The 13,460-nt window shown below is 44.4% G+C and overlaps 1 protein-coding gene across 2 annotated transcripts in view; it reads right to left on the bottom strand.

Annotated features, from left to right (window-relative positions):
- PYGB (glycogen phosphorylase B) overlaps positions 1–12,932 on the bottom strand; it is a 60,225-nt gene extending 47,293 nt beyond the window's left edge. Inside the window, exon 1 of one of the 2 annotated variants that reach the window (XM_047852014.1) lies at positions 12,557–12,932. In XM_047852014.1, the coding sequence (XP_047707970.1) occupies positions 12,557–12,799 (243 nt within the window). In that variant the 5' untranslated portion in view covers positions 12,800–12,932. The remainder of the gene's footprint in view (positions 1–12,556) is intronic. The other variant, XM_047852013.1, reaches the window with a different exon arrangement.
- Positions 12,933–13,460: the final 528 nt, after the last annotated feature.

The raw sequence follows: 13,460 nt of genomic DNA, 5'->3' as shown, positions 1-13,460 counted from the left end.
CCAAGCCTTGAAAAAGGGTGTGTCATGAGTGTGTACACATGCATAATGATGAGAATGTGTGTCTTGGATTCAGATGTGAGTCCATGGAAAAGTACTGACTGTACTATGGTTTTATCTTTCCTGCAGGTTAAAATGTTCAAAATACAATTTAAAAAAATCAATTTCCCTACTGTTGCAGAATGCAGAGAGAGAATTCACTTTCCACAGACTGCAGAGAGGGCTTGTCAGGGCTTTACTGGAATGCCCACATAGGGTGACCTACCTGAGTGGCTTTGAGACCCACGTTCCATGCAGTGACTCTCTTAAAGTGTCTTTTTTATACTACGTTTAGATTTCTGAACAGCAGCTGACTAGAAACCTTTTGAAAAAACTCTGTGGCCATGGGCCATCCACTTGCTGTTTCAGCAGTGTTGCTCTCTGGGCTTTTATAGCTGCATTTATACCATTACTTCACATTTTACTCCTCAGAACCATAAAACAGCCATAGAGGGTGAGCCAGGAAGAAAGGGGTTCCACATTTGCAAAATATACAGGCAAAGGAACTAAGATAATGGAGAGACATCCCATGTCAGTGGATTGCAAGGCTTAACAGTGTTAAGATGGCAAAATTTCCAAAATGGATCAACATATTCAACACAATCCCTGTCAGAATTCCAGCTGCTTCCTTGCAGATTGACAAACTAATTCATTAGGTGGATTAGGTGGATCCATCAGACGGAAATGTGAGGGATCTGGACAAGTCAAAAAAATCTTGAAAAAGAAGGACAAAGTTGGAGGACTCACACTTCCTAATCTCAAACCTTATTACAAAACTATAGTCAGCAAGACTGTGTGGTACTGGCAGAAGTATGGACACACAGAGCAATGAAATATAGGGTCCAAAAATCAACCCTCAAATTTATGGTCAACTGGTATTCAACAACCATGCCCAGATCATTTAGTCAGAAGAACAATCTCTTTAACAAATGGTGCTGGGACAACTGGATATCCACATACAAAAGAATAAAGCTGGACCTCTACCTCACACCACATACAAACATTAATTGAAAGAACATCAAAGATCTAAATGCAAGAGTCAAAACCATACAATTTTAAGAAAACAGAAGTAAATCTTCATGACCTTGGATTAGGCAATGGTTTCTTTTGTATGACATCAAAAGCACAAGTAAGAAAAAAACATAAATTAGACTTCACTGAAGTTAAAAACTTTTGATAACATGAAGAAAATTAAAAGATAACCCATAGAATAGGAGAGAATATTTGTTAATCATATAATTGATGAGAGAAGCTGTATGTAGAACACACGTACAACTTAATAATAAAAAGACAAGTTGGGCGGGGAGGGGGGGCCTGGGTGGCTCAGTCGGTTAAGCTTCCAACTTCAGCTCAGGTCACAATCTCATGGTTTGTGAGTTGGAGCCCCACATTGGGCTCTGTGCTGACAGCTCAGAGCCTGGAGTCTGCTTGCAATTCTGTGTCCCCTCTCTCTCTGCTCCTCCCCCACATGCACTCTTTCTCTCTCTCAAAAATAAATAAACATTAAAAAAAAAAAAAAAAAGACAAGGTGGTTGGGCAAAGGATCTGAACAGACATTTTGGTAAAGAAAATACACAGTGCCAACAGGCGCATGAAAAGATGCCCAACATCACCCTCATCAGGGAAATGCAAATCAAAACCACAATGAAATATCAATTCACATCCACTATAGGATGGCTATAATCAAAAAGTTATCAGATGAAAACAAATGTTAGAAAAAATTTGAAAAAAATCAGATACCCCATGTATGAAGGGTGGGCTGTAAAATGGTGCAGTGGCTTTGGAAATCAGTCTGGTAGGTCCTCAAAAAGTCAAAAGGGATTAGCATGTGGTCCAGCAGTTCTCCTCCAAGGCATGTATCCAGAAGAAACAAAACCTATGTCTATGCAAAAACTTGTATGTCAGAGGACAGAAACTACTCAAATGCTCATCAATTGGTGAATGAATAAATAAAATGTGGTATATTTATATCATGGAATATTATTCAGCCATAAAAAGGAATCAAGTACCAATACATGCTACAACAAACAAGAACCTACAAAGCATTACACTAGATGAAAGGAGCCAGTCACAAAGGACCATATATTGTATCATTCCATTTATAAAATATAGGCAAACTTAAAGAAACAGAGAGTAGATTTATGGTTCCCTAATAAGTAGGGAGGGGTATAGGAAGTTTACAGTGGGTGACAGCTAAAAGCTGTGGGGTTTCTTTCTGGAGTAATGAAAATGTTCTAAAATTGACTGTGGTGACCATGGCCCAACTCTGTGACTATACCAAAGCCAATGAATTGTGCACTTTTAATGGGTGAATTGCATACTATTTGAATTTTATCTTAAAGCTGTTACCAAAAAATATAAAATAGTAAAAATAATGCACAAAATTTTATAAATGTTGTACATTAAGTAGAATACTTGCAGTTGTAAAAATGGTGGAACAAAAATGCCTCTGCCCACTTCTCCCGAAAACTCACTGATGGAAAGTCAGGACAGGTAGAACTAAATTGGAAAACTGACCCTTGTACATCTTCACCACCAAGCTGCAGGGTAGGGACAGGGTGATTGTTCACTGCTGGTCTCTGCTTTTCTGAAGTCGAGGAAAGGATAAAGTACTTTACACTCATATGCATGCATGCAAACACACACACATGCACACCTACGGATGCACATACTTGTGTGCACAGCCATACATGTGTGCGCTTACATGCACTCACCCACATGCAATCACACCTGTACACAATTCATTAATTTGCACATGTGCACTCACATGCACACACTCACATGTGTGTACACACACAGACACATGCACACACTCATAAATCTGGGACCCAAGGAAGAGCTGCTCACTCCAGGCTGCACACACCAGGCCCTTGCCCCATTATCCAGCTGCAAACAGCTGGTTCAGGAAGAATTCCTTCTACTCAAGGAGATGGAACTCAGGATCTACATCCTGAAATCTAAAACAGGAAAAAAGAACAGGAAACAAAAGGGGTAAAGAACACTAGCATTTACCATGGAGCAAATACAATTTGTTAATACAGACTAATCGGAGACATCAAGAAACACCAATAAAGTAACAAAAGAACTGCACCAGGCACAGGAAAGTAAAATAAAAAAGAGATGAAACTACTACAGAAATGGAGGCACCACTGAATGCAAAACAAAGGGAAAGATGGAAATAAAAACCTGGCTGGAAAAGCGGACAAAACAGGGAAAAAGCATGAAAAGGATTGGAGAGGAAAATATCCATATGGAAGACAAAGAATAGCTAACATCAGCAAAATTAGCGTCCCTGAGAAAAGAAACTGAATAAAACATTAAAAACATTTTTGGGGTGACTGAGTGGCTCAGTCATTTAAGCATCAGACTTCAGGTCTGGTCATGATCTCACAGTTTGTGAGTTGGAGCCCCCCATCTTGGGAGACTGCTTGGAGGACTCTCTCTCTCTCTCTCTCAAAATAAATAAATAAACTTAAAAAAATAAAAACATTTTTTTTCAGTATATAACTGAAGAAAACTTTCTATACATAAATCTATGCATACATACATACAAAGAACATACATACATACTAATAAAATCCATGGCAAGTTCAGTCTTTGACAGACTTTTCTTTTTCAATCATTTGAATGTATGGCTTCTCAGTTACTGCCCAGATTCCAATGCCCTTTAAATCACAAACAGGGCAGCGCAGTGAGTGAATCTACAGCCACTCTGAGTACAGCTGCTGTCACTACTGCTCATGGCCCATTGCTTCTTCCTGGACGCTATTTACTCTGCACTTGAACTGAGTTATTGTCATATGGGGTTTCCATAGCACTATGCTGCCCCTCCCTCCACACAGGGCTTAGTAACCACTGAGAACACACTGAGCCCAACAAAATCCAGCTGTATGAGAAGAGTGTGAGTGAAGGTTCCAAGCACAATCATGCCCTTTTCCTATGTACACAAGAAGGCTCACTTCTCCCCCACATACCTACTTCTGGGGTTCTCCCTGGAGAGGTTTTATGACAAGTTGGAAACTTAGGAATATGATCAAAATGTTTTCATGTTGCCTTTAACTGGAACCATGTATTTTTAAAGCTGTAGTTTGATCTCTGCTAAAGTTTCTAATTTTTAACTAGCACTATGAAAAGAGCTTGACTATCTTTGTTTGTGTAAGGCATAAAATGTTGGACCTTGTCTTAAGATCTTTCAGTCTTGGGGCACCTGGGTGGCTCAGCTGGTTAAGCATCTGACTTCGACTCAGGTCACAATCTCACAGTTCATGAATTTGAGCCCTGCATTGGGTGAGTGCAAACCTCGCTTTGGGCTCAACACTCTCCATTCCTCTCTCTCTCTCTCTCTGCCCCTCATGGTATTCTCTCTCTCTCTCTCCCTCTCTGCCCCTCCCTCACTCACACACACTCTCTCGCTCTCTCTCATAAATAAATAAATAAATAGGTTACAAAATGATATTTAAAAAAAAAAAAAAGATCTTCCAGTCTTTAATTTTCCTTCCAAGTTGAGCACAGATGTCAAGGGCTCAGCAGCTTATTTAATTCTGCTAATAGTTCCAGGCAGCCTCCCAATGCACCTCTGCATACGAGGGGAGCAGAAGTGGCAGCATCAGGGCTCCCTTGGACAGCACCCACCCAAAGACTGGCCATGGTCAGCTCTAGGTTAGGCACTGCTGCACACCCACCCAGCCAGAGCCCTGCACTCTGGCCTGTGTCTGTTGTTGCTGTGTGATTTGTTCCAAGAATTTTTATAGTTTCCTCAAATGTGTTGAATTTGTTTTCCTCAGTTTCCTTAAGATGGTTTAGAGTAAAACTAAACTGAAGAAGGCTTGCCAGAGGGGCCGCCGAAGGAGATGCACACACTTTTGAACCATGCACGCTGGGGTCCAATCCTGGTTCCTGGCCTGGCCAGCAGGGTGGCCTGGATCCTTTCACCTCTCTGAGAAATACCATGTCTAGTTTGGGGTTTAACACAGGGCTAGCTGTGGACTCAGGCAATGTTGGTCCCCTTGCTGGGCCAGATTTTCAGGGAGAGTGATGGAACCTAATTAACAGGATGGCAATTCTGGACTGAACCAACTGAGGGCACAGGATTGGTGCAAGAAAAAGCACAGGGGGCTCACCAGCAAAGGGCCAGCTCCTCAGTGTCCCCAAACTCTGCTGCTACTGCAGGCCCAAGGCCAACCCAGGCTTTGCCCAGTCTCTTTCCATCCCTCTCACCCCACTCCCGGCCTCTCCCACCACCATCTGTGCAACTGTGGACAGGGTCTCCCAAATCAAGGAACTCCGGCCAAAGAACCTGACACTCCCCTCCTTCAGCATGAGAGCAACAAGGACCCCTTAAACCCTCTACAGCAGTTCTGGGGGCCTGTGGCCTGGGGTGTGAACTGGGCTGCTGACCTTTCTTGTATGGTCCCTTCTTGCAATATGACTGTTAACACACGTTAAGAGGCTTAGAGGCAGCCTTAAATTTTTTTAATTGGGTTTACTACATGCAAAGTCTACACCAAAAGCATCACAGAAAAGCACAAAAGAAACTCCTTCCTCAAAATGAAGAGATGAAAAGATGACCAACGCAAATACACATGTTAACATAGTAGTCTTCTCCTAAGACATCTTAGGAGTTAAGGAACTCGAATTTTGGAGCTGGAGCTTAAAAGCAACAGGTAGAGCCTCATTTTGCTCTTTATACAATGGAGATTCATGAACAGAACTGGACTTTCAGAGACCTCCAATTTCTCTTCCCTCTCCAAAAAGGCTATTTAGAGTCTTTGTTTAACAGAAAGTGCTGAACACTCTGCAGGAAAAGGAAAGAAAGAACTCCAGCACTCAGGGCAACAAAACACAGACTGATGCAACTGTTTTCATCAAGAGAAGAACCTGTTTCTACAGGTGGATCTGGCCAGTGACGTGTCATCCTGTGCCCAGGAAAAGGCAGCAACACTCCCCCTGTCTATCAGATTCTATGTTATGTTTTAACGTGCCAGCCATCTCGCTGTGACTGAGCAGGCACAGTGGCGCCCACAGACTACCAGCTCCCTGCCAGACAGAGCTGGCCTGGACAGGACACAGGAACAGAGACCACTGGCCCAACATAGGGCCAGTTCTGGTGAGCTCCCCAGCCTCGCCAAAGGCACCAGGGCAGCCCTGCCCTTGCCAGCCTAGTGAGGGGACTGCTAGGGGGCATCAGCCTTCTCACCTGCTAGACAGCTGAGGCTCCTCCTTGTCTTCACTGGCCATCCTGCTTCACACCCATTCTGCTGTGTCTGAGGGGCTTTTTGGAGGGTCGCACCGACAACAGCTTTATAAAACCACTAATATGTTTGCCGTAAGGATGCTGAACACTTTCTACCACATCTCTTATACTCCCAACCTATGGAGCCACACTCAAGCATGTTCTTTTAGAATTAAGTGACAGGGAAATTTGGCTTCTGGTGAGTAACTGGCAGAAATTCCGTGGATCACGGATTTCCTTTTTTACTTTAGGTACTGGTACCTAGGACTAGAACACAGGCCTGTTTGCTCAAAGTCAATTTGGAAAATGTAAAATATAATAAAATAATAGAGTTTGAGAACTTATAGGGATCACAGAGATCACTCAGCTCTTCAGGGAACAAATTTATTTTGCACTCCATGATATAACTTTTTTTATAATCCTCTGCCTCCTGCCTTCCATGTTGTTAAGCTCTACAAAATGTCTCCCCACTCCCATCCCCGAGCCAATCACAGAAGTCTTATCACTGCCAGAGAAGCCAGAGCCTAATCAATTTATGTTAAGTGACCTGGACTGTGTCAAAGTATATTTATAACTAGTGTGGTACTAGTAAGCATTTTCACCCTGAGCTTCTTTCACCTTTCATTTTAAATGATGTTTCATGGCCAAGAAGACACTCAGCTAGAACTGAAATCACATATAATTCCTAATCCCAGAGATCCTGTCAAAGGAGTTAACCAAACTCTTCTGTGGTCTGATTACCTTGCTAACTTTGTGTTCATGCCTCTTCCCTTTACCATGTCCTAAGAACACCATTCTGTATAAGGTAGAAGACAAGCCAGCTATTGTCTGTTGATTACTTGTTTCATGTCTCAGAATGTGCAGGTTTCTAAATGGCTTAAAGCTCTGGTCTGTTTAATGAAAAATTAGGCATAATCCGAAAAGACATAAAGTTCTCTCAATTTTCTTATTTGTATTTCTTATTAGTCGGGCAACTGGCAGAGCTATATGAGATCTGCAGGTGACAGCACCATGTCAATGTGCATGTCCTGGGTTTAATTGTTCACAGTGTTTGTCTAAGAGAGTCTCCCTGATTTTTGGAAGTACACACTCAAATTTTTAAGGGTAAAGGAGCATCAAGTCTGCAATTTACTTTCAAACGGTTCAGAGAAAAATGTACTAATATGTATAGAAAGGGACAAATGTGTTAAAATGTTTAATGCTTGGGGAATCTGCATGAAGAATGGGAATTTATTGTATTATTCCTGCAATATTTAAAAGTCTGAAGTCATATAAAATACAATTTTGTAAAAACTCATTTAAAAAGGGCTGGGGGGCACCTGGAGGTTGAGTCAGTTAAGCATACGACTTCAGCTCAGGTCATGATCTCACAGTTCATGAGTTCAAGTCCTGCATCAGGCTCTGCACTGATAGCTTGAAGCCTGGAGGTTGTGCTTCAGATTCTGTGTCAGCCTCTCTCTCTGCCCCTCACCCACTCACACTTTATCTCTCTCTCAAAAATAGATAAACATTGGGAGAAAAAAAAAAGGCTAGGATTCAAATGTGAGGTCAGTTATGATTATTTCATAAAAATACAAAGGGTCCCTGCAGCCTCCATGGCACCTGGGTATTAGAGATCTCCAGAGAAACAGAATCAACAGGATATGTATATACAGATTTATTTTAAGGAACTGGCTCACACAGTTGTGGAGGTCTGAGACTAAAATCTCATGGATTTTCAGGCTGGCAAGCTGGAGATACAAGGAGGAGTTGCATTTGGAGTCCCAAAGCAATCTGCTGGCATAATCCCTTCCCACTGAGGAGGGATGATGTGGGGGGTGGGGTAATCAGTCTTTGTTCTATTAAGGTCTTAACTGACTGGAGGCCCACCCACATTGTGGAGGGTGATCTGCTTCACTCAAAGTCCACTAATTTAAATGTTAATCTCGTCTAAAAAACACCTTCACAGAAACATCTAGAATAGTATTTGATCAAATATCTGGGCACTGTGGCCCAGCCAAGTTGATGCAGTAAATAAACCATCACAGCCCTTGAGAGGCCAAACTGTCTACTTTGAAAAACCATGGCTCACACTCTGAGAGGCTCCTTAATCTCATAAAGTGATGGTTTAACCTTACCTTCCACTTGTGGAGCTGTCAGGTTAATCAGCAACACAAAACATCTGTCCCTTGTCAAGCTTCTAGCCAGGGAAAATAATTGAGCTATCTGGTGTCAGGGAAGCTTGCCCATGGGATACAAGGTCAACTTCACAAGACAAGTGGAAACATATCAAAACTCAGTGTGTTAAAAAGACTCCGGTGGGGGCGCCTGGGTGGCGTAGTCGGTTAAGCGTCCGACTTCAGCCAGGTCACGATCTCACGGTCCGTGAGTTCGAGCCCCGCGTCAGGCTCTGGGCTGATGGCTCAGAGCCTGGAGCGTGTTTCCGATTCTGTGTCTCCCTCTCTCTCTGCCCCTCCCCTGTTCATGCTCTGTCTCTCTCTGTCCCAAAAATAAATAAACGTTGAAAAAAAAAAAAATTAAAAAAAAAAAAAAAAAAAAAAAAGAAGCTGCCGAGAGGATTTAAGGGGGAAGGTTTTAAAAAAAAAAAAAAAAAAAAAGACTCCGGTGGCTGGTCTCACCACTAATTAAAACAAAATCTTGTAAGTCGGGGCTATGGGCAGACAAGGCTGCAAAAACACTGCTCTAGATCTTCTTCCTTTAACTCCAGGGTCCAGCCAAACAGTAAGATTAATTGTATTCATTATGATTATCTTATTTGAAATATTTAAGACTGCAGTTTGGGCCCCATGGTGGTAGTGGTGCACTATTATTTTCCTTAATCTACTATTGTGGCTATGCCATGAGTTTACAGGAAAGAGCCATAATAAACAGACTATCCCATCCATTATAGGGATGCAGTAGGCCAGCTGTCCACATTGTGTATTATCCACTTTAAAGTCCCACAGAAGATATCTCACACCTGCCCATTCTAGAAGTTATCACAGAGATCCCATGACTCCCATAAGTAGACATGAGCTGCCATTTGCTCTGGTTGCCAGAACTTATGTCTGCACTTTGTGTCCTGACATTGTCCTTGAATGCAACCTGTTTCCCTACTCTTATTCCCTGGCTCCAACTTTCTCTTTGAGGTCTTCAATTAATCTGAACCTTCTGTGTCATGCCTTGCTTAGGCATTCTTCAATTCTTTTTGGATAGAGATGGAATGTCAGCATAAAATGGAAACATTTTATAAGCAAACACAAAGCCACAACTTTTTAGAATGGCAAAGAACCTCAGAAATGAACTACCTCCCTCCACCCCTGTCATTTTTAAGATGAAAATACTGAGGCCAAGAAAGGTTAAGAAATCCAACCAAGTCCAAGGTCTTATAAACTGCATAGTAAAGCTAGGACTAAAAGGAGCTTGGACTCATATGAGCCATCCCTCACCATCCATCTCTTCTCTCTCTCTTTTTTTTTTTTTCTTTCCATCCATCTCTTTTCTATTCCTGAATTCAGAGTGGAGTTCCAGCTCTGGAGTTTTATCCCAGACTCCTCACCTTGCCATCACTTCAGAGAATCCTTGAACCATCTTTAGAACTAAGTGCTATCTCCTGCCAAACACCAACCTCTCAATTTTAGGTTTTTTTGTTTTTGTTTTTTTTTTTTTTACTTGATTTGCCAGGCCAGTTGCCTGAAAAATCTTTCCCTGAGCATTTGCGTTTCATTTGTTTCTGCTATTACCAAAAACAGAAGGCCAAAAAGGGTTCTGAAACAAGAGGTACAGCATGATACTATTTTTGTAATAAAAACAGCGTTTCTACCAAGGTAGAAAAAAAGATGTAGAACACAAATGTTTATAGCATTTATCATGTTTTTACTAGGTGTTGCGATTACAGTTAATTTTTTCCTTCTGGCTTTTCTGTTTTCCAATTTTTCTTCCAATAATCATACGAACTTCCATAATTGTTTGAAAGACAAAAAGTCAAGTAAAAGCACGCTAATGTATTAAATATAGATCATCTGGCTCCCCCAGTCAGAATGCAGTGGGACAAATTCCTGAGGTCATCCCCAAGCTGGGGTGAAGGTCTGCAGGATTTTTATCGGGAGCCTACCTCCTGTCAGGCTCGGACCCTTGTGGGGCTTATTTCTGGTCCATTACAAGCAAAATAACACTTCTGCAGAAAAAGGAGAGAAGCTTATTTTTCAACATGAATTAGCCAGACTGAAACACTTAAATTCCAATTTTCCATTTTAAAATGGCCTTCCTACCCAGAACAGGCAAACAACTTTCCACTTACAGGCTGTGTGGTTTGTAAAGAAATTTTCTCTAGACAGAAAATTTTCCGCCTGTAGCCACCACAGCAGGCAATCAAAACTCAGACCTTTCAATGGCGATCAGGAAACCAGTTTTGTTAGAGGTATTAATTCTGTTCAGGAAAGGTCATTTCCATAATCCCTGAGCCCATCACTGTTCTTTTCAGGATCTAATTATACATAAACACTCTAAGAGGAATCCCAAGGTGTTGAGGTGTGTTCTGGTCCAGAGAAATGTCCTTGAATGTGCATGCAAAGCTGTACCCTTGTCGTCCACTTACACTGACAACAACACCGATGTTGCAAATCAGAGCTCTGCCATCAGCAGGGAATTCTGGGGGAGCCACAGCCTCTTGGCCAGTTTCCCTGGCAAAGACATCCTAAGCCCTTGTTCTAAAAACCTGTTTTAGCCACTTGGTGCCACTTCTATGTTGTCTTGCATACTAAATGTGAAGAAGCCTCGCTGGTATTCTAACAACTCTGTCCTTGTTACCATCTCTGTTTTAGAAAAAAGAGTGCTCCACAGTAAGTATGGAAAAGCAATGATCTCACTCTTAACAACTATTAAACATTTTTTAATGCCTCATGAAAATACTCTAAAATAATATCAACAAAGCAACTATACAGTGCCTATATGGATACTGCAAAACAAATCTTTGCAAACTGGCTTCAGGCCTGCAAGTGTATCCTTTCTTCAGGAGTCATTCTACCTTAGTATAGTAGAAAGGACAAAATTCTCTGTGGTCAAGAGCAAGTGAAAACACCCAAACAAACTGGCAGCAGGTGGATGGCCAAGACTATGACAGGCCTATCCAACTACCAATGATACTTACTAACTTGGAAAGCTGTTGAAAAAGTTACAAATGTCAATGAATGAAACAGAAAAATCACAAAGTTGTATACGCAATATACTTTTTAAAATGTGTACCTATATTTAAGAATAGAAAATGATCTGAAAGGACATACACCTTCATTTTAATATGGTTGAGAGTAATGGAGTCACATCAGTGACTTTTTTTGTGTGTATTTAGTATTTTTCTGCCATAAACATAAATTTCTGCAAAATATGAAAAGTAACAACCTCCGTGATTACTTAATCTCCATGAACTTTAACCCAACAATGTTCTTCAAGAGAGGTGTGGAAACCCCAAAGACAGAGACTTCTTTGAGGGCTTCTTCTGAGCTCCTGACCCCTGCTTTAGCAGGCATCCTCAATGATTTTCTTCCGATCAATGCCTAGCCAAAAAAAAAGCCCACAATCCCCTGCAGATGACTGAGCTCACCCCCTTCCAACACAAAACCGCCCAGGCCCGGTTCCAGTCTCCTTTTCTCTCACACTCTGCTGCAAAAAAAATCCCCAAAAGGTGGGGGGCGGAGTCAGGGGAGGAGGAAGCACCGACTCTGCAGCCATCACAGAAGCACACGGCTAGAAACAGGCTGGAAAATTCCGCCAGGACTCCAGGGCTCAGGAGACGCCGGGGAACAGGAGACCCCTGCAAGACCGAGCTCCTTGCGCAAAAGGACTGTGGACTGGGGCCTAAACAGAGGAAGAGGAGGCTAGGCGCCCCGGGGCCCCGAGTGTAGACAATACCCTACACTGTCTGCCGTAGAGGACAACCCGGATCCGCTTTGCGCCCGGGGTGGTAGGGTGGTAAGTACTGGGCCAGGTCTGTGTAAAGCTGGCTAACCGCCCCAGGGAAGGCGGTGGGGGAGACGTGACCCCAGCCAAAGCTATTCTCACCGGCGTGGACCACCGATGGGCTGCGGGTGCACACAGAGGGTGGCCGTGCTCAATTTAAAGACACTCCGCCAACACAGGCCCTACGTGCGTCTTTCTGGGAGAGGTGCATCGCTCTGCTGTCTCTTCCCAGGGGCCCGTGTCTCGAGAGGCCCGGCACAAGGGCTGCCCTTTTCCGGGGTGGGGCAGCAGGCACGGCAGGACGAGCGCAGTGACCCTGGGCAGGCGACCCCGGCCTCCCTCGGGCCGCCTCACCTTGGGGTCGCGCTCGTAGTAGTGCTGCTGCGTGCGGATCCAGCGGCCCACCAGGTGGTCGCGCACCGTGTGAGCCAGCGCGAAGAAGTAGTCGCGGGGCGTGGCCACATTGCGGTCCTTGACCAGTGTGAAGTGCAGGTGCCGATTGAAGCTCTTCCGCACCTCGGCCACGTCTCCCAGCCCCGCAATGCCGCGCACACTGATTTGCTTCCGCTTCTCGCTGTCAGTCAGCGGCTTCGCCATCGCGCGGTCAGAGGAGGAGGAAGACGAGAGGCAGAGCAGGGAAGACAACGCCAACACCGAGGATGCTGCGGCGGCTCTGGCGCCCGTCACTGCGGCGCCGTAGGGCTGGCACGGGCCGCGCCTGCGCGCTGCGTCGGGGCGGGAACTCCTGAGAAGAGGGGCGGGGCCGCAGGGGGGAAGGGCCGGTCTTCGGGGGCGGGGCCTCCGAGAGACGGGGGGCGGTCTCCGGGGACGGGGCCTCGGGAGAGGTAGGGCAGGGCAGCGGGCAAAGGCTTTAAGTCCTTGGACGTTGGCAGGGGCGTGCCTTTTTGTAGGTGTGGAAGATGAAGTGACCTGCCCAGGCCAACCAATAGCGGGGGTCTGTCCCCAAGATAGCCAAGCCCAGTTTGGGGGGACGCGAGTGAAGGAGCAGGAGGACTCGGGAGTCGGAACCTCTGTCCTGCTTTTCTCTCTCTGCCCCCCAGGGTCATGAGGGGGACTCTGCCATCGCAGCTTTGCAGATTTCTGGGGCCGGCGTCCCTCGCCCAGTCAGAGTTACCGGCTACCCCAGCCCGGAGTTCCCTGGGTGTTGGGGTGCGGCCAAGGCCTGATAAACGGGAAGGAAAACCGGGTACATGCTAGAAATGCAGTCGCCAACGCCTGGTGGGCTCAGTCTCCTGAA

Source organism: Prionailurus viverrinus, chromosome A3 (assembly GCF_022837055.1).
Source record: "Prionailurus viverrinus isolate Anna chromosome A3, UM_Priviv_1.0, whole genome shotgun sequence".
NCBI classification, from domain to species: Eukaryota; Metazoa; Chordata; class Mammalia; order Carnivora; family Felidae; genus Prionailurus; species Prionailurus viverrinus.
The sequence above is the reverse complement of the archived record's forward strand: the minus strand, read 5'-3'. Positions and strand labels throughout refer to the sequence as shown.